The sequence below is a fragment of the Emydura macquarii genome, unplaced genomic scaffold (assembly GCF_026122565.2).
Source record: "Emydura macquarii macquarii isolate MOO-44397 ecotype Brisbane River unplaced genomic scaffold, CSIRO-AGI_Emac_v2 contig_3671, whole genome shotgun sequence".
NCBI lineage: Eukaryota > Metazoa > Chordata > Testudines > Chelidae > Emydura > Emydura macquarii.
Genome location: NW_027133808.1, coordinates 5910442 through 5931482, shown reverse-complemented (window position 1 = coordinate 5931482; position 21041 = coordinate 5910442). Strand labels below are relative to the sequence as shown.

Genomic DNA, 21041 nt, shown 5'->3' with positions numbered 1-21041 from the left:
AAGTCTTTCACGATAACCATAGTGGAATGTAAGTGTGAAATTAATCCTTTGATTAGTAGTAAGACTGAGGAAAAACATGACAGAACTTGCAAAGTTTGACTGGACTTTGAGATGCAACACCAAAGAATTAATTACTGCTTCATATTAATCAAGATAACAATGCAAAACCCTTCATTAGGAGCACAGGGAAAGTTCTTCCTCGGTCCTTGGAGAGAATATTATATGCAAGCCCTGTGGTGTGGGTTGCAAAGTGTCACTGGAATTTATATGCATTACTTGTCTAATTGCAGTAAATGTAGCATGTCCAGATAGATTTAAAAGTTGGATGGGTGTTTGTTACTTGCTGGAAATCACTTGAAACCTCGCTAGTCGGAGGCAGCTGTTCACAGGTCCTTCACCTCTCCCCAGAGATGGCTAGAAGACTCTGTTGTTGGACCCTGTCTTTTATGGCAGAAGCAGTAAACATGACAGGTTGTTTGGGAGCCATCTGCTTTAAAACGGTTTCTGCTTGGTATGCAGCAATGAACTTGAGATCAGTCTTCTGTCCGTCTTCACGGTAACCATCTTGTTTGGTGTCACAACAGGTGGAAGTTGATGGGATGAAACTAAATGTGACCAGTGAGTGGAACCTGGCTTCACCCTTATTGTCTGTCACCGTTGATGGCGCTCAGAGGACTTTCCAGGTAAATTCACTGACACATTATTTATGGAATTGAAATGACTGCACCCCTTCAGAAATAAAAACACTGTATGTCTGTATGGATATTAAATTTGATGTACAACAGGAAAATACTGTGTTGCTCTAACATAGTCTTTCTCTCTCTGTTTAACAATCTCTTTATTGAGATGGATTTCTAGAGAAAATATTTGGGAAGATGACATGTCAGAATACTCTTTAAATTAGAGACAGTGTCTCAAATGTCTCACATTTCAAGGGACCTCACACATTTTAGTCGGAGACTTGCTTATGTTTCTCACAATTGTAGTGTCTCCTCACTTTTATTGTTGAAATAAGAAATATGTATTTATTGAAGGAACGAATTCCAAGTCATTCCTGCACTAATAATTTTGTGTCCCTCATTTTGGGTCTTTTCAGATTGAAAGGCAAGGACCGCATCTTTCCTGTATTGTTGTTCTTGTATTAATGTGTAGCAGTTTCTTGCTTTAAAGAAGAAGAAAAAAATAAAAAAGCAATGCCTCTCAACCCCACAAAACTAAAGAATTGGTTATGAATTATATCAGATTCTAAAATATTCCCCGTGTAAGTGTTTAAAAACAAGAAATTGCATTGCCATTTTTTATTAACTGTATTTTACTTTTTCTCATGGTAAGATGGTTCAGAATTTGCCTAGGCTATGTCTACACTATCACTTAGGTCAGTATAACTTACGTTGCTCAGGAGTGTGAATAAGCCACCCCCTGAGCGACATAAGTTACACCGTCCTAAACACCGATGTGGACAGTGCTATGCTGGTGGGAGAGCTACTCCCGCAGATATAGCTACCTCCACTCATTGGGGGTGGATTAATTAAGTCGATGGGAGAGCTCTCTCGTGTCTGCTTAGAGCATCTACACTAGTGCTTACAGCAGCGCTGTAATATCTCTAGTATAGCCATAGTTTCATTTACTATATAGTCACTTTAATAATAAGATCAGGGTGTCTGCAGACCCTAGAAGTCATAGGAAAGAGATTCTGAAATCCTGGAATTTCTTGAAAAATAGTATAAATTTATCAGTGATTCTGCATTTTTAAAAAATGTACTGCTGAACATGTTCATTTATGTTTTGCATTTTTATTCATGGCAAATGTCACGATAATGATATTTTCCATGTGTCTGAATTTGAATGACTTCAGCCTTGCTATCCGAAATAGTTGTATCTTTTAACGATGGTATGAGTAGGAAGTGAGTGACATTCTCATTATATGCCTAGGCAGATATATACAAATGGGTCTTTCTAGCACATCTGTGTTCTTTAGGGACTATTCAAAGTTTTCTTGCAGGGTAAGTGTGGATGGACATCATCCACAGCTCTTAGTTACATTCTCCACTCTCAGAATTTGCCTGCTGCTGTCTAAAGAAAATCTTTAGTTTTTGTGTCTGCTCACTTTACTAATATTCAGCAAGAAGCAGTATATATTCATAAAAATGTAAGAGATGTTTTAGAAGAAACCCAACATATTTTGGTATGCATACATGCATGTTTTCAGATGAGGTACGATCAAAACTAATGGGAAGCGTACATAAGGACATATTACGGCACTATACAGCATTATGAAGCTTTTATTGTGGGTGACTAATAATAGGAAGATTGGTTATATGCTAAAGCATGATATTTGAACTTGCATTTTCATTTAATTCCCAGAGTACAGAATGTTGCCATAGCTGGGCATGTTTACTGCTAGGTGGCTTTCCTTGAACTGCTGGGATACAATTTGTCATATGAAATGCATAAAGGAGGTCATTATAGCTGCTGTACACCAAATATGTTGGAGTGTATGTTATACAACAAAAAGTGTAATAAGCCATGTAGTTATTGTTTCTCCTTGAGCTATTATATGTAAACCTCTGTTTTGTTTAGAAATCCTATAGCTTGAAAAGTTGTGAATGTTGTGATTTGTGTATGTAAAATTATGGGCACAATGTGATTAACCCTTGGTATCTGCTCACTGGAATCCAAATTGGATTTTTGTTATGTTTCTCTAGACCTGTTCCTCTGCAAGAACCAAATTAGACTAGTGTGTTCCTATAGGTCAATTTGTCCCCAAAAGCAATTGATCCCTGAGTCTTGGTGTATCTTCCTTCAGCAAGTCTTCTCCCTAGAGCCATTTAAACTACTAATATAAATGAATCGTATAATTCCAGCTGTGCTTTATTAATTTTCAGGCATTCTAATTTCTCTTCATAGTTGGTTTCATTCATCTAAATTTACTTAACTAGCATATTCTTTATGAACATTATATTTCTTTGAAGATTGATTTATGCATCTACGGCTTGATCCTGAAAGGTGCTGAGTACTCTGATCCCAATGCAGCAATGCACTTAAGCACATAAGTTGAAAAGAAGGAAATGTTCAAATATTTTGTTTTAAAATGTATTTATGCACATTGTGGTCTAGATATTCAAATTGCTATGTATCTGCAATCCTCTGCAATCCTCTACACTTAAAAATAAGTAATTAGACATGTGAGTCTATTTTCTTTCATCTGCTAAAGGATCTAGGACCAAAATGTATAAATAAAGGAAGTATCAGTCTAAGGAGAGTAGATCTGTGACATTCAAAAATGGATAAAGTAGCTTGATCCTGCAAGATTGAAGTCCCTATGTTTATGTGCTTAAAATTAACTGTGTGCTTAAGTGCTTTGTTGCATAGGAGCCAGAGTATTAAGGACATTGCTGATAAAATCTCAAAAAAAAAAAAAAAAAAAATTGCTGAATCCAGTGACTTCCCCCAACTGTAGATTCTCCTACTGATTTGGGATCTCAAGCAGTTTTGCTTATTACAGATTATTATTATATAGGTTTCAGACCCTAAATACAGGAACTGCAGAACATTCTTTTTTTTTGTTTCTTTTGTCTGTTTGTTTAAGCTTATAGATAAGTTTGGAAAGATTTACTGAGTGATGTGCATGAAGACTGACTGATACTTTCCAGTAGTATACAGCTACTGTACATGCTCTGTTACTTGCATTTTGAAATGGTTGCTGGGTCACTTTTACTATTATCTCTATGAAAGTGAAATATTGTATATGCTCCCTTTTCTTTTTCTTAGATGAGAGAGCAGGCATGGCTTTTTTCAGAGCTTATAGGATCACCCTATGTTTTCACATTTGCTCCCCAAACCCTTAGTCATCACAGCAAAAGGAGCTCATCACGGTTACTCCAGAAATGATGAGGGGGTTGCTTGAGAGTAACTGATTTTCATTGCCTCACTAGTCGTCATTACTTGGCAATTGAAGCAAATACAAGAGATCTCTCAAATATCTTATTTAAAAAACAAACAAGTACCACGACACCCCATATGTGCAGTCATCAGCGAGCACCTCAGTATGGCAACCCTCTGGGGACCCTGGCACGGCACTAAGGGTGTATATGGAGTTGGACCGTGAGGACTCTCTTTCAGGCAGCCTGTCAGTTAGTTGCCACCCCAACCAGGGAGGTGGATCCAGCTTCCCCTCAGGTGCCTGCCTCCTCATCCTCTTCGCTGGACCAGGCTATCGTGCCACTCCTCTAGACGACTACAGGGCGCACCAGGACCTGTTGGAGCAGGTAGTGGCTAAGCTAGACCTTAAAATAGAGGAGCTGTCTGAGCCAGTAGATGAGCCCTTTGGCGTTCTGGCATCCGCAGCTCCTTTTAGGGTGGCCATCCCAGTGCATGATGGGGTGCTGAAGCTCGCTAAGGTGCTCTGGCACACTTCGGCTTCCCTGCCCCCCATGTCTAAGCAAGCGGAGAAGAAATATGTCCCAGCCAAGAGGTTTGAATATCTATACATGCACCCATCCCTGGGTTCGCTAGTTGTGACAGCAGCTAATGAGCGTAATAGGCAGAAACAAATGAGTTCAAAACCTAAAAATAAGGCGGCCAAGAAATTAGAATTATCTGGTCGCAAGGTTTACTCAACAGCGAGCCTGCAGCTGAGAGTGTCAAATCAGCAGGTGCTTTTAGGACACTACCATTTTAATATCTGGCAGTCATTGGAGAAGTTCTCTGACTCCCTCCCACAGTCCTCCAATCAGGAATTTCAGGTAGTCCTGGGGGAAGGGAAAGCATTGGCCAGAGCCTCCCTGCAAGCGGCATTGGACACAGTGGACTCGGTGGCATAGGCAATGGCCTTTGTGGTGTCAATGAGGAGAGTGTCCTAGCTCCAATCATCTGAGCTTTCAGCAGAAGTCCAGCAATCCATTGAGAAATTGCCATTTGAGGGTTCCGCCCTCTTTGCGGACCAGACTGATGCCAGGCTGCATAGGCTTAAAAATTCAAGGGCCACTTTGAAGTCGTTGGGCCTATATACCCCGTCTTCGTCCATGAGGCACTTCAGGCCCTCTCAGCAGTAGCGATTCGGGGGTCAGCCCCGGGTGGAGCCCTTCAGGAGGAGGCACAAGAGCTATAAGCGCTGTCGAGGCAATTCACCGGCCTCGACCTCAAGAGCAGGACTGAGCCACCACCCCTCTGGGGGAAAGCAAGGCTTTTGAAGGTGTGTCCAAGAGCAATCTACCAGACTGCATTCAGGATCCAAGTTCCCGATTTATTTTCTTCCTGCCTAACACCTTTCCTTCTTGCTTGGAGGGCCAAAATGACGTACTGCTGGGATCTAACCACCATGGCTTTTGGCTATACCCTCCAGTTTCTTTCACTGCCGCCTTCCCACCTCCCCTCCCAGTCACTTTTCACGGACCTTCTCATGAGCAATACCTTGTCCAAGAGGTGCAGGTCCTGTTGCATGTGGGCGTGATGGAAGAGGTGTCCTAAGCATTGAGAAGGAAGGGTTTCTGCTCCCTCTACTTTCTGATCCCCAAAGCCAAGGGGGGGGGGGGGGGACTGCAGCCCCTTCTAGACCTATGTGCTTTGAACAAATACCTCAAGAAGCTAAAATTTCATATGAGCACCCTGGCGGCCATCATCCCCTCCCTGGATTTGGGCGACTGGTGTGCCACTCTTGATTTAAAGGATGCCTATTTTCATATTGCTATCTTCCCGGGACACAGGAGATTCCTGCAGTATACTGTGGGTGCCTAACACTTCCAGTTTGCGGTTCTATCGTTTGGCCTCTCCACTGCACTGTGTGTATTCACCAAATGCGTGGCGGTAGTGGCTGCCCACCTCAGGCACAGAGGAGTGCAGGTTTTTCCTTACCTGGACAATTGGCTGATCCTGGGTCGTTCAAGAGGGCAGGTCTGATGCAACATCGAGATTGTGAAAGACACCTGCAGGTCACTGGGCCTGTTAATAAATGAGCAAAAATCAATACTTACACCAGTTCAAAGGATAGAGTTCATAGGGGCAGTCCTGGACTCTACTCAAGCCAAGGTGCTTTTGCCTGAAGACAGATTCTTGGCATTGTCAGGGCCCATAGTCCGACTAATGGCCTATGCCCTCACCACAGCAAGAGTGTGTGTCTCCTGGGGCATATGGCAGTGTGTACATACATGGTACAGCACTCCAGGATGCGACTTCGGCCACTCCAGTTGTGGCATGCCACAGTTTATGCCCTGGCCAGACACTCCTTGGACAGTGTGCTCACAATCCCCCCTCATGTACTTACCTACCTGTCTTGGTGGCTGGAACCCTGACATGTATTGGCAGGGGTACCGTTCGTGGCCCCCCCACCGACTCTGTTGTTGGTATCAGACACTTCGGACATGGGCTAAGGTGTCCACCTCAGTGCCCTGAGAATTCAAGGTCTCTGGTCCAAGGAAGAGTCGTCTCTCCACATCAATGTCAGAGAGCTCAGGGCGATTTGCCTAGCTTGCAAGGTGTTCCTTCCACATCTCTCCAGCGAAGAGGTAAAAGTCCTGACAGACAACAGAGTGACCATGTCTTACATAAACAGGCAAGAAGAAGCCAGGTCTTCAGCCCTATGTCATGAGGCCCTGCGTCTGTGGGAGTTCTGTGTAAGCCACAACATCCATCTGGAGGCAGTCCATCTGTCGAGTTTGAAAAATACGCTGGCGGATCGTCTGAGCAGGTCCTTTTGCTCTCACCACGAGTGGTCTCTCCACCAGGAGGTAGCCAACAGCATTTCCCAGAGGTGGGGAGCTCCCCAAGTAGACCTCTTTGCTACCAAGGAAAACAAGTGTCCTGTACTGCTCCCTCTTGAGAGCAGTGGACAACTCCTTGCCAGACACCTTTCTCCTGTCATGGGCAAGGGGTCTCTTGTATGATTTTCCCCCGATACTCCCATACACAGAGTCCTTGTGAAGATAAAGAGGGATGGGGCACGGGTCATCCTGATAGCTCCGACAGCATCCCAAACCAATGCTGTCTGGGCCAAGCCGGGGCTCTCAGTGGCCCAACCATGGTCACTCCCGATGAGGCCAGACCTTCTCTCTCTAGACCGGGACCGGTTGCTCCACCCAGATCTGGCCACTCTCTGGCTGACAGCATGGATGCTCCATAGTTGAGCAGGGATCAGCGCCACTGCTCAGCTCAAGTCCAGAGGATCCTACTGGAGAGTAGAAAGCCTTCTATAAGAGTGTCTTATTTAGCCAAATGGAAGTGCTTCACCTGCTGGGCAATGAGTCAAAACGTCTCGCCAACTAAATCCCCTATTCAGGTGATCCTGGATTATCTGCTTCATCTGAAGCAGAAGGGTTTAGCCTTCGTGTTTATTCAGGTACACCTGGTGGTGATTTCGGTCTTGCACTCTCCGATCTAAGACAAGTTGGTTTTCTCCCACAAAATGGCATCCAGGTTCCTCAAAAGAGACTTTTTCCTCCAACACAGAACCCGGTCCCTCAGTCAGATCTAAACCTCATCTTCTTAAGACTTACAGCACCGCCGTTTGAGCCGTTGGCTTCTTGCGCCCTCGCATCTGTCCTGGAAGGTGGCATTCTGGGTGGTGATCACTGTGGCCTGGAGGATCTCTGGGTTAAAAGCCCTGACTTCGGAGCCGCCATACATGGTCTTCTTTGAGGACAAGGTACAGCTTCATCCTCACCCAGCTTTCTTGCCAAAGGTAGTTTCCCACTTCTATGTGAACCAGGACATATTCCTGCCAGTCTTTTATCTGAAGCCTCACCAATCCAACGAGGAGCGGCGTCTTCACGCTCTCAATGTGAGGAGAGCATTGGCATTCTACATCGACAGGACCACCACCATTCCACACAGATCTTTGTTGTGATCCCTGATCGGCTGAAGGGACGTCTGGTGTCGTCCCAGTGGATCTCGTCCTGGATTACGGCCAGTATCTGGTCCTGCTATGAGCAAGCGGGGGGTCACGCCACTGGCTTCCCTGTCTGCCCACTCCACAAAGGTGCAGGTGTCTTCAGTGGCCTTCCTGGCCCGTGTGCCTATTCAGGACATTTGTAGAGCCCCTATGTGGTTCTTGATACATATGTTTATGTCCTACTATGCCATTACGCAGCAAGCACGGGACAATGCTGAATTTGGCAGAGCAGTGCTGCAATCATCACGTATATGAAATCCTGCCTGTCTCCGGAGGCATTGCTGGTAAGTAACCTAATTTTGAATGGACACGAGCAAGCACTCGAAGAAGAAAGAACGGTTACTTACCTCCTAACTGTCGTTCTTCTAAATGTGTTGCTCATGTCCATTCCACAACCCACCCTCCTTCCCCTCTGTTGGAGTTCCAGCAAGAAAGAACTAAGAGGGAGCGGGGCCGGCAGCACTCTATGTACGTGCACCACTGCAGAGGGCACTAGAGCCGGCCTTGTAGATACTACTAGGGGAAAAATTTCCGGCACCGGTGCATGCGGCTCGCACACACCTAATTCAGAATGGACATGAGCAATGCATCTCAAAGAACAACAGTTATGAGGTAAGTAACTGTCTTTTCCCAACATCCAGCTGTGCAAGAGAGCAGCGGTTCAGCAATTCGTCTTTCTCCATTGCAGTCCTAGCTCTGAAACCTGATTTTATGACAGAATAAAACAAAAGTTTTTTCTCCTTCTGCCCATTGAGACCAAAACTTCTAGGGCCTTGCTTTCCGTACCACGCCACTGAGCTCCTTCCCTCCCCGTGCCTCATGGAGGAACAGGCAAGGGTTGGGTATTTCACCAATCTGAAAATAGTTGGTCAATTATCCAGTCAAATATTGTCAAGTAACGTCTCATACTTTAACACTAATTTATAAGAACAGTAACAAAAAACAGTAAGGTTTTATGGTCTCAAGTAGGCTTACCCTTATCCCTTATGCCTAGATACTTATGCTACTAGTTACAAAAAACAAGTTACTTAAGTGAGTTATTTTAATTCAGAAAAATGCAAAACACAGTGAAATGATTTTCTAAAATAATGGAAGAGTAATTTATTTTTACTTTTTTTAGCTGTTAGGTTGGCCTTTAACTTAACATTATTCATAAAATATTTTAATTAAAAATAAAGCGCACACATAGCATCCATAAAATAAAAAAGCCATTTTTAATATCACTTATGCTAGATATGCTGCAGACCAACTCTTCAAGCAGTTTCATGGCTGTGCATCTTTTCTGTTTGTGTTGGGGGAGGAAGTCTAATGGGTGTGAGCCCTTCTCTCGCTCTCCACTCCCTTACGAGTTTATTTCCATATGTTTGTCTAGTCAGTGTAGCTTGGAAGTTTTTTGGGGCAAGGACCATGTCTTTTAACTAGTTTTAATGTGCTTTGTAAATGGCATGGTATACAAAGTAAGATATACATACATACAATGTTCGTTGTAGAACAGTGTTTCTCAATTGGTATTCCGCGGAACCCTGGGGTTCCGCAGGAACACTGTTAAGGGTTCTGCGAGCAGCTGTTCTCCATGCCGCCTAGAGCAGCTGTTCTCCGCGCCGCCGAAAAAGGGAAGATGTCCCAGATTTTTCGGCAGAGGGTATCGAGTGTAAGTGTAATTTAATTGAGAAATGATGACCTAGTTTGTATGGACATTTTTTTTGGCCCCATATATAAAAATACTGTTAAGAGTTTGGGGGGTTCTGCAATTATTTATTTAGTTCAAAAGGATTCTGTGGCCAAATTTAATTGAGAAACACTGTTCTAGAAGATTCCAGCCAAGATGCTCAGCTTTCAATTAATACACCTTTTTCCCCACAGGTGGCATTATCATGCAGTAAAGTGAGTGATCAAGATATTTCAGTAGGTTTGGTAACAAGTGGCACCATGATGCAGTCAATGCATGATGCATGGGCCTCTTGCCTACATCATGGTATTCTTGCTGGAATATTTGACCATGTTCAAACGATAGGTGTCAAGTTAGGTTAAATAATGTATCGATTGACTAGCTTGCAATGTCTAGAGGAGGATAAACAGGGCAAACCAAAAACAAGAGGTGCTCCATTTGTGAAAAAATCCCTCCTAGGAACCACAGAAAAGGAGCTCTGACAGACCAGTTTCCAAGCTGTGGATGCTTGCTTGGCCAAGAGAAGGTCAGAGAATGGGCAGATTGCTTGGACCTCTTCATTCCACTCTCTGCCCCTGTACTTGAGTGCAGACTTTTCCAGAGACAGCTTCAAAAGGACAAGTGTCAATGTTCCTCTTGGGTATGTGCAAAATAGATCAACAATGACTTTTCAGGATTGAGTCCAAAATCCCACTCCCCAACAACCAAACTTCATTGTCCTATCCACCACCAAGGGTGGTTTCATCCATGTCCTTAAGTGGACAGTTGAGTAACATAGAAAGACATCTGGTATCCTTTCAGAGGTGCCACCATTGAGACCAAGCTGCTAACAAATAAATATCTAAAGGCAAGGGAAAATCTTTCACCAAAACTAGAATTTGGCATCCCATTTCATTCTGTCTTCAAAAAAGTCTTTAGAGAGGAGTGAAAAACTCCTGGTAAAGGCTTAATCAGCAAATCTGAAAACTCTACAGGGTTTAGAACACAGATACTCTTCATGCTCCCTGAAATTAGTGTCATGGTGACATCCCAGGCAAAGGACATGATAATTCTTGCTGAAGGGGATTTCTTCCCAAGATAACACACAAACAGGAAGAGAGAAGTCACTCTTAGAAGGGATTCTGAAGCATCATCAGCATGCTTTAGAGAAGGGGTAGTCAAAAGGCAGACAATGGGCCAAATCCGGACATCCAGATGCTTTTGAACAGATCCTGTAATCTTTTTTTTATTTTATTTTATTTATTTATTTATTATTTTCTCTGGAATCTGGACCTTGACTGTATCTTGACCAAGAAATGTGGACCTTGACAAAAATAATGGACTATCCCTGCATTAGAATCTGTATGTAAATAGTTTCTGTGCATATCTTGTAGCAGTAATCAACTAGTCACACTTGCAAACACCTGAATTATTTGTCATGGAGTCTACCAGAGTTGCTCAAGTTACTTTTTAAAAAGTTAGTCTTGAATATGTATATGGTCAACAGGAAAGGCAAACGTGTAATCTTTGATACATAGGCTGAAAAGTACGAGATATCTTTCACCACCATGTCAGGGGTCAGTAACTGCAAGGCTACCTTAGCAATGGCAGAGAGATCTCCAGAGGTCATGACTGATCTAATAATGTGTCAGCAGCTGAAATCACTCTGCCTTATGGCTGACTCAACACCATGTTCATGATATGGATGGATTGTGTGGTGGGGAGGGAGCTGGGGAATCTAAATTACCAAAAACCATAAAATGATAAATCACTACTGCCTTATAAATGACCAGCTTGACCAAGAAGGGATTAAACACACCAAACATCCTGTACTCTTAATATGTTATGAAAAGGAATGGTCATTTCTCTCTTCCTAGAAGGAAAAGTTAATTACTGTGCCCACCCAGTCCCTGTGGAGTTTGTTTGCCTTTTTAATGAGAGAGGTCTCTTGCAATAAGGCCATGTCTGCATTCACCTTTTTCAATTTAGCTCTCAGCTTCTTCAGCTTAATGGGGCTGACAAAAGCCTTTACAATTCAAAAGGTTAATTTAAAAAAAATTATCTATCACAATACCATAGCACCATAATTTTCTCCAGAGGAGTTGGAAATCCTAGTGATCCTGAATACTTGTTATGAATGTTGTAAGGAAAAATGTTCACACCCAAGCACCAAAATTATATGTAGACTCAAGCATTACATTCTACTAGTCGATGGGCAAGATAATCATAAGAGAGCTTCTCCCTTGACACACAGATTCTCCAGTGTAAGAATGGGTTCTTTTGAACAGAGAGCAGAATTAAAGTTACCAAAATAAAGTAAAATGCAATATGGTGATGTGGGAGAAAGAAGGGGGACAGCTAAGAAGGAGAGAGAATCATGGATCCCTGTAAAAGGGTTCGTATTAAATCCTAACTGGGGCCATTATGCTGATTATCATGAGATGTAGGATTGCATGGTGGTCTATCGTCTGCATTGCATTACAGTTTAAAAATACAAGGCATCCCAGCATCTGAAAATTTGTGTAGGGTTTCCAAAACTTGTTAACCAACTCTTCTGTTATGCGGTGGTGTTGTAGCCGTGTTGGTCCTAGGATATTAGAGAGACAAGGTGGGTGAGGAAATACCTCTTCAAGTGAAGAAGAGCTCTGTGTAAGCTTGAAACTTCTCTCTCTCTCTCTCCAACAGAAGTTGATCCAATAAAACATATTACCTCACCCACCTTGTCTCTCTAACTATTCTATTATGATTTAACATAATAGCATGATTTAGGGAAAACGCAATTTAAAAGGTTATGAGGAGAGCTAATAACATTTTATCAGGAACATGCACAAGACCAAATAGCTGGTCAGGAAGACATTGCTAAACTGTTTAACCAAAAAAGAAAAAATTGACAAATGAATTAATTATGTGCACCATTTATGGGAGTTATGTTAACTACCAGTTCCTTACGGACTATCGAAAAGGGGAAATTATCTAATATTATGAACATAAGAATGTAAGAACTGCCACACTGGGTCAGACCAATGGTCCATCTAGCCCGGTATCCTGTCTTCTGATAGTGGCCAATTCCAGGTGCTTCAGAGGGAATGAATAGAACAGGTAATCATCAAGTGACCATCCCATTGGCCATTCCTAGCCTCTGGTAAACAGCAATCTCTGCTTATCCTGGCTAATAGCCATTGATGGACCTATCCTCCATGAACTTATCTAGTTCTTTTTTGAAACCTGTTATATGAATAATGAATTAGCTAAGTAATATTGTCTTCAGTTTATAACAGAGGCTGTTGTAAATTGGCAGTGCATTAAATCATACAGGCAAATTCAATTTAGTACAGTTCATAATTTGGTGACAGTGACATCAAGGCACATGTTGTTCCAAACAGTTGTGCTCAGTGTTGGGTTCCGTGTAGATTTCTTTTACAGTATCTTTACTGATACTAGAATTTGATAGTGCAATATTTGATAAATTGGCTACTGTCCATTCAGTAGTTTACCTGGAAGACTGCATCTACAAGAAACGAATGGATCTCCCTCAGCTACAGGCATATCCTACAATACTTCACAAAGCAGAAGTCAGCTTTGGCATTAGCAAATAAGAAGATATATATGAATGATATGTACTAGCACAGGATGGGATGTACCACAAGTGTAGTCCGTCAGTTGGCTGCACATTTTAATCAACACTTCCACTCAAGCACATGGGCCTCTGAGGTGTCAGGAGGCAGGGCTGGGTGGTGCACCTCCTGGGCTCCAGATTCCCCGGGCATGCGCGCACACAACTTGCTGAATAAGTTACTGTGGCTCTAATCCATAGTAATTTATGCAATTTCCTCCTCTGCACTGTGGAACCCTAACAACTCTTCCAAGCACAGCCCTGGTTAGGCAAGTTCCTTAATGCAAGTCTTCTGTGAGGAATAGAAGGGAAGGCATGTGTGGAGTCAAGGGGCTTCTTCACAGACTCTTGTTGCCTCCAACAGATCTCTGAAGTCCATGTGGATCTTGGGGAGTCTTCAGGTTTATGAGGTACAAACCCTGGTCTCATCCAGGTGAGGAAGAAACTTGGGGAAAAGTTGCAAATTTAAAATACTGATTTTTGCATTCCTCTGTTGTAGGAATAAATAACATGTAGGTCTAGCCCATATTTTCCTAAGTTAAATTATCTAAAGTGTCTACTAACTTTGGGTGAATCAGTGTTTATGTTCCCAACATTGACACACCTGCATCCACAAATCCAGTTGAAGTCCATGAGAGGCACAGATGCTCTAGCATCTCTGAAAATCAGCTCCTTAGTGTGTCAAGTTGGAAACCCATTGATTCACCCTAAAAACTAATGGTTGCTTTTTAAAATGTTTAGCTGTGGCATTTAAAATGTGTTCACAGTACTCATATGGGCTGTGATATTACTGTAATTATTTTTAGCTACCTTTTATGTGTTTTGTTCTATATATTTTAATACGTTTTTACTCCACTGTTTTTGCCTTGGTGCCAAGCATTGCCAAAAATATATATATGCCACCAACAATGTTTACATATTTCTAAAAACCCATGTATTCTCCAGTCTTAACTTGAGCAAATGAAGTCGTTTCAGTAACACAAGATGCAGTTTGTTTGCTAAGCTTTAGTGAATATTCATTTTGACTCAACACATTAGTTGTTCATTTGTAAGCAAAGCAAATGCTATTGGTCTGTTTCAGTTTCTTTGTTTGCAGTCATTTCTTCTCTCCACCTGCTCTCAGCAGGTAGTCTGCAGATCCAAGAGCATCTGAACACTTTTGGCAAATACCTTGAGATCTTCTTACATTCTAATAATGTCTGTATCTGTGTGGTGTTTGACTCTCTCTCATATATTGTAGATGGGGGAAGTTTTCCTTCCACCACCCCTTTATAGCTTGTTTCTAAATTTCATTTTTATCTAAAGGTACTCATCCATTGCAATCTTGAGTACTAAGCTGATTGTAACCCTATTGCATCATACACTGAATAGCTCATTGATACCCAACTAAGTGGAACTAATTTTCTATGGCAAAGCAGAAGAATTTGGAGTAGTGTCACACAGACCTCTTGTAATTTAGTGGGAAACACCAGATTGAATTGATTCCTTTTGAAATGATTGCATTATTGAATATAATCAAGGTAGTATGAAAATCAAGCAACTATGTTTGAATGCACTCATGTCTGTACTTACATGTAGATATATGCACGTGGATTTACACTTTATATTTCTGTACTTCGTTTACACAGATTATATCTTGTTATATTTGTGTGTATATTTAAATATATACATACAGTATTAAATACAAAAAACCATCTGTATATAATATTAATAATTGAATGTGAATTTGATAGATTTTAGAATTTAAATGATTTTTTAAAGTTAAAAATCATTTTATTTTTCACAGGTGTTAGTTTAACTGTCTGCCCCCCAAGTTCCCATGAAAAAAAGTATTACAGTTTTAAATGGGATTTTGTTAACTTAGAATCTCAGCCTGTATTAATTTAACCTAATATAATATAAAATTATTATTAAAAACCCTATAATTGAGACATAAAACATGTTATTTTCACAGGAAAAATATATTATTTAGGCTTTGTAAAAATGGTAGAAATATGCTTTGCATTAATTATTTTCTGCTTCAGACCTCTAAACAAATGTTTTGCAAGTTACTTTAAAAAAAGGTTTTTAATTAGCTGTGCTTTCTTATAACAGGAAAGCAATCAAATACAAGTAATCACATGTAATATGAAACAATCTATTAGGATGTATAGTTTCAGGTAAATATACAACTTAGAATAGGTGGAGATTGGTACATTCCTTTTCTTAAAAGATAGAAAATAAGAGTAACTGTTAACCATCTTCTTTCATTTTCCTGAAAACATCAGTTGCATTTACAAATCTCAGAAACAAGCCCACCAGTAGAACAGAAATAACTCCTTTCAGTATGCTTTAAAAAAGATCTAATCACATTTAACAGCTGAGATTTATTTACAACTGTAATTTGAAACATTAATTATGATAATATGCTGACTTCTTTTGTAATATGGTGTTCAAAAGCCTGGCAGTTTTCTTTTTGGTCTTGGTAACATATGTTTGAGTTGGAGAGTCCATCCACTTTTTTTTTTTTTTTTTAAATATGCTCAGAAGGAAAATTTCTTCCTCCCCCCTTCTGTGTTTTTTTAATTTTCCTCTCCTTCCCCCACCACAACTTCTTTCTCCTCACTCTGTTAATTTGAGGGATGGATTTTAGTGCTTACAGTGAACTCTTGATACCATTGAAGACTGAATGTGATAATGCATATTGGATACAATGTAAGCAGGTGCTGTGGGGACTTACCATGCTGCTATATCTGTGCCCTTTCAACAGTGACAGGCTAAGGAAGAGGGTATTTATCTTCTTATCCCTCATACTGTGATTATGAAGACCACTTCTAAGTATAAATATGTATTTGGTTTTAGGTCATAGATTCTAGTCTACATGCTGCTGAATTTATTTTCTAGATGACTCAACAGTTATCACATTAGTAGGCATTTTAGTTACTTTGAACTGAAGTCCTTGCATTCTTTGGATCTGACTTTGCAAATCCCCAAGCATGCAAGGAGATTTTACATGTGAGTAGTCCCATTTGAAACAAAAGGACTGCTCATGTGAGTAAAGACTAACTGCATGAGGAAAGGTTTCTAGGATCTGGTCAGTAGCTATGAAACCCCACAAATCCACTCATGATACTAAGCTATTGCTTTGAAAGCATTTAAAGGAAAAATAGAGACAGGTTTTTTTGTTTTGTTTTGTATTTCTGTATGAAATGAAGGATGATGGGAGATTAGCCAAAAAATGGCAGTTCTTCTTTGAGTGCTTGCTCATGTTGATTCCAAGTAGGTGTGTGTGAACTGCATGCACAATTCACTAGTAGGTTTTCCCCTAGTGGTATCTGTAGGGTCGGCTCTAGTGCCCCTGGAGTTGTGCCCTCATGTTGCCTTATAAAGGGCGCTGTCAACCCTCTGCCTCTTCAGTTCCTTCTTATCAACTGTGAGGGTCTCTGGAACATTGCTTCTCTTGCTTTGCAAGCTCTTCCTCAGTGAAATTTCCCTAAGTACAGGTAGTAGTTAATGCTTAGTGTTAGTTGTGTTAGTTCTTAGAATAAGCATAGTTAGTACTCTGCTTATCGAGGTCTTTTTTTGTCATCCCGCCCCAGGGCTGGGGCATGCCTGGTTCAAGTCTTGTGGTGCCTGTAAGAAACCTATGCCCAGAGATGATCCACACTCAACCTATCTCAAGTGCTTGGGAGAGACGCATCAACGGAATCTTTGCAAGATCTGCAGAGGTTTCCATCCCAGGACCCTAAAGAAAAGAAGCCAGAGACATAAGTTTTTACTTATGGAGTCGGCTCGCCAACCAATGGAGCAAAGTCTGGTGGAGCTGAGACCGAGCGCTTTGGCGTTGGTGCAGCACACACCAGCATCAGTAAGGAATACGGTGCTTAGAAAGGATTCTATGTCTAGAGATCCTTGGCACTGATACGTTTCCCCAGCACCAAGGGACTCAGAATGTAGTGAAACACGGCACTGCTTCCAATCCCCAGTACTGTGTAAAAAGCAAAAGAAGACAAACGGGATGCTTGGTGATGCTGAAGTCATCCAGGTATAAAGGCTCTAGCAAAGTGTGACCCGCACTGGGCCTTTCCAGTCCTGAACCCTTGGCCTTGGTGCCATCAACTCCCACCCCATGAAGGGGTCTGTTGTGTCCAGGGCCCTTGGACTCCCCACCCAGGGAGAGAAGCGAGGAGGAACTGCAGCTCCCCTCCATGCCGGAGTCCTTTGAGGTAGCGAGGGAGCTCATCAAAGGCATGACACCGTCACCCCCTCCCAGGCAGGACCGGGAACAGGACCCCAGACCACCAGCTGTGAGAAGAGCCACTGTTCTGTCTAAGGGTAAACCTGCCATGATGGCAAGGCCACCTTCTTCACGGCACCGCTTCTGGCACCACACCACCATGGTCTCCTGGGAGTGAGCAGTTCTCCCCTGACTTAAAGGCGGAGTCATATAACTCAAGAAGCCAACAAGGCTTGAACAGAAGCCAGAGACTCAAGGCGGCTCACCTCCTTTCAATGCCATGACCTCCGCAGTGGCAGATACCAGCCCAAATGGCCATTCTGGATTTCGTGGGCATTCCACCAGGTGCAAAGGTCCCTTTTGGGGAGGTTGCTCTCGCTTGTCTCCGACATCGGAGCCCAACCATCACATGCAGTTGGGAGTTTGCCATGTGGCACCAGAGAAGGCTCCGAATTAGACATTGGGCCCGACATTGCCCTTGACCCGGGCATGGAAGATGAGAAACTGGCACTGCATGACCCCTTTGGTGCTGAAGGCCAAGAAGGAGGCATGGCACCCATCAGAGCATCGTCCTCTTCGTCATCAGCCGAAGCTGTGGCAGTAACATTGGCTGTGCCTCCGGCTGATGACACCAAGGCTCACCAGGAGTTGCTTCACAGGGTGGCTCAGAATATGGGGCTCCAAGTGGAGGAGGTCGCACGGGGAGCGGACCCCATGGTTGGCATCCTTGCCCTAGCAGGTCCCTCCAGAGTTGCCCTACCACTGATAAAGACCATATGGGACACTACAAGGTCTTTATGGCAAACCCCTGTCTCTCTACCTCCTACAGCGAAGAAGTTAGAGAGAAAGTACTTTGTGCTCTGCAAGGACCAAGAGTACCTCTATACTCGTCCTCCTCCTGGATCACTTGTACTGGCAGTGCCCAATGAGCATGATAGGTAAGGTCAGCAGGACCCCACCAAAGGCCAAGGACACTAAGCAGTTGAACCTCTTCAGTAGAAAGGTGTACTCTACCAGGGGCCTCCAACTTCATATTGTGAACCAGCAGGCTATCCTGAGCAGCTACACATTCAACTCCTAGGAATACCTGGCCAAATTCACAAAGTCGGTACCACCAGACTCTAAGTCTGAATTCACAGCCCTGGTAAAAGAGGGTAAGACTGTGGCAAAGGCTTTACTCGAGGCAGCACTGGATGTGGCGGATGCAGCAGCTCGGACCACTGTCATCTGGTGTAGCCATGAGGAGAAGCTTCTGGCTACGGACCTTGGGCCTCCCTGAGAAGGTCCAACCGACAATTCAAGATCTCCCCTTTGAAGGCCCAGCCCTGTTTTCTCAACAGACTGATGACTTTCAGGCTACTCTGAAGTCCCTGGGCCTTTACACTCCAGACTCCAAAGGAGGCACTTTAAGCCTCAGCCCATGCCTAGGTTCTACCAAGGCCAGCCTAGGCAAGACCCTAACTGAAGAAGGGGCAGAATTCACAGAAAGAGGCCTCCCCAACCTTCTTTAGCCAGGGTTCCGGACAGGCAAGACAATCCTCCAGTCCCAGGCAAAACATTTGAGGGTGTGCCTGAGGACAGCACACCAATCAGAGTCTTGGATCCACTCACACCCCTTTTATTTTCGGACTGACTGTCCCACTTCTACCATGCATGGTCCTGGATCACGTCAGACCACTGGGTTCTACACACAACGAAATGAGGATACTTGCTTCAATTTTCTTCTCTCCCGCCTTCCTAACCCCCACCCTCCCCATCCCTCTTCAGGGACCCCTCTCATGAGCATCTTCTACTACAAAAGGTTCAAGCTCTCTTAAGAATAGGAGTGATGGAAGAGGTTCCTCAGGAAGCTAAGGGGCAAGGGATTCTATTCCTGTTACTTCTTAATCCCAAAAGCCAAGGGAGGGCTCAGACCCATTCTCAACCTGCGAAATCTCCAGAAATTAATGAAGAAGCTGAGAATTCCGTGTGGTGGTGTTGGCCTCCATAATCCCCTTTCTGGATCTGGGTGATTGGTATGCCGCCCTCGACCAGTGAACTGGGCGTGCGGTATGCACACACCTACTTGGAATCAACATGAGCAACACTCTCAAAGAACAACAGTTACAAAAGGTTAGTAACTGTTGTTTTAATCAGGCTATGAAATGATTGTTAATGGCCCCTGCAAGTGGACAAAAGGGTAGCACAATAAGTGACAGCACTCTAATGAGGGTGGAGTGCATTCCAGGAAAAAAAGAAATTAAGTCCCTTAGGTTTTTTTTTTTTTTTTTTTTTTCCAACTTGCCATTTTCTGACAGCTTATCAAGTGGTCAGTACTTGTTTGTTTTGGCATACAGTTCATTCATTGTAGGTAGTCGGTACTTTGTTCTTCTTTGCAGTTTCCAAAACCTGATTGTATTTATCCTAGACTGTGGGAAAAGTGTATATTCCTGTTTCCTTTATAAAAGTAAACGTCAGGTTTTATATGAAATTTTATTTTCCATTCCATTAATCATTAATGTTGAAACATGTCAGGCCTTGGCACATCATTCTTTGTTTTCATACAATTGTACAGATTGCGGTGTCAGTATATGACCTGTTAGTCAAAAGAAAATGCAAGTTTAGGCTGTGGTAGGAAAGTTATTGCTTCATATTATAAACTGAAAAAACATGCCACATTATCAGAATAGGAACAGCATTTAACTTAGTGCTACTAAAAATGTTTACAGGGATTACTTGATATTGTGTAGCATTTTGTCACTTCATTTGTATTTGTCTTTTAAAATGTGAAAGTACTAAAGATAGCTGTCAATGTTTGTATTTTATATCTATCCTTGTCAAATATTCTATACACACGTGTAACCAGGGCATATTGTATAGGTATTTATATCTCTTTAAATTTAGCGATATAATATGTATTTACACTTTTTGACTTTGGCCTTGATTCAGCAAAGCTCTTAACTGCATATGTTGTGTGCGGGCCTGTACACACAGTAATTTGACAGCTGTGAGAGAAAATAGAAATATGACAGGGCAAATCATAGAATTAGTATTCTAACAATGTAACAGTCCAACTAATTGCATTAAATCTTACCTTATGTAAGTCAGACAGAGGCACATTTTCATGTATTTTACAGGTAAATTTGAAATGTTAACATTAGTCAAAACTCTTGTGGAAATGCTTTACAAGTATAGTGTAAAATATAACAGTTTGATCTAATGTAGAATTTCTCTGTGAATGTATGTGCTGTGAACTGACTCAAAGGGAGTCATAACTGCTTGTAACTACTACATCTTTTCCATGGTTAGGTTATAGGTAATATATGTAACCAATAATGTGCTTCCTTTTGCACTGCCTAGTGGCTCAATGACAGTATGCTCTATAAGAGAGTCTAATAGAGACCTGAGCTAACAGTCCCAAACCCTGGAGATAACCAAGTGTATCACAAGTTATTTTTTTCTGTTTTCAAAGGAGGAGCATTGGATGAATGCATTTTACAGCGCCTTGTCACAAAGAGGTGAAAATGTCTCTTTAGGATGAGTGACATGCTTACCATTTATAGAGAGTTGAGATAACAGAGTACATGAAGTGAGAATACAGATATATATGATCCATAGACTCTCACAGACCTTGGAGGTGGAAAAGTCCTAGTAAGTCATAGAATCGTAGGGTTAGAAGGCACGCAAAGGTTATCTAGTC

General features: G+C 42.3%; 1 protein-coding gene across 7 annotated transcripts in view; it reads left to right on the top strand.

The window, feature by feature from the left end:
- Positions 1-21041, top strand: part of PCCA (propionyl-CoA carboxylase subunit alpha) — a 415109-nt gene that overhangs the window by 321694 nt on the left and 72374 nt on the right. For 6 of the 7 annotated variants that reach the window (XM_067536816.1, XM_067536817.1, XM_067536823.1 and 3 more), the window contains one exon: positions 585-683. In XM_067536816.1, coding sequence (XP_067392917.1) covers positions 585-683 — 99 coding nt within the window. Of the gene's footprint in view, positions 1-584; positions 684-1096; positions 1211-21041 lie in introns of those variants that run through there. The other variant, XM_067536818.1, reaches the window with a different exon arrangement.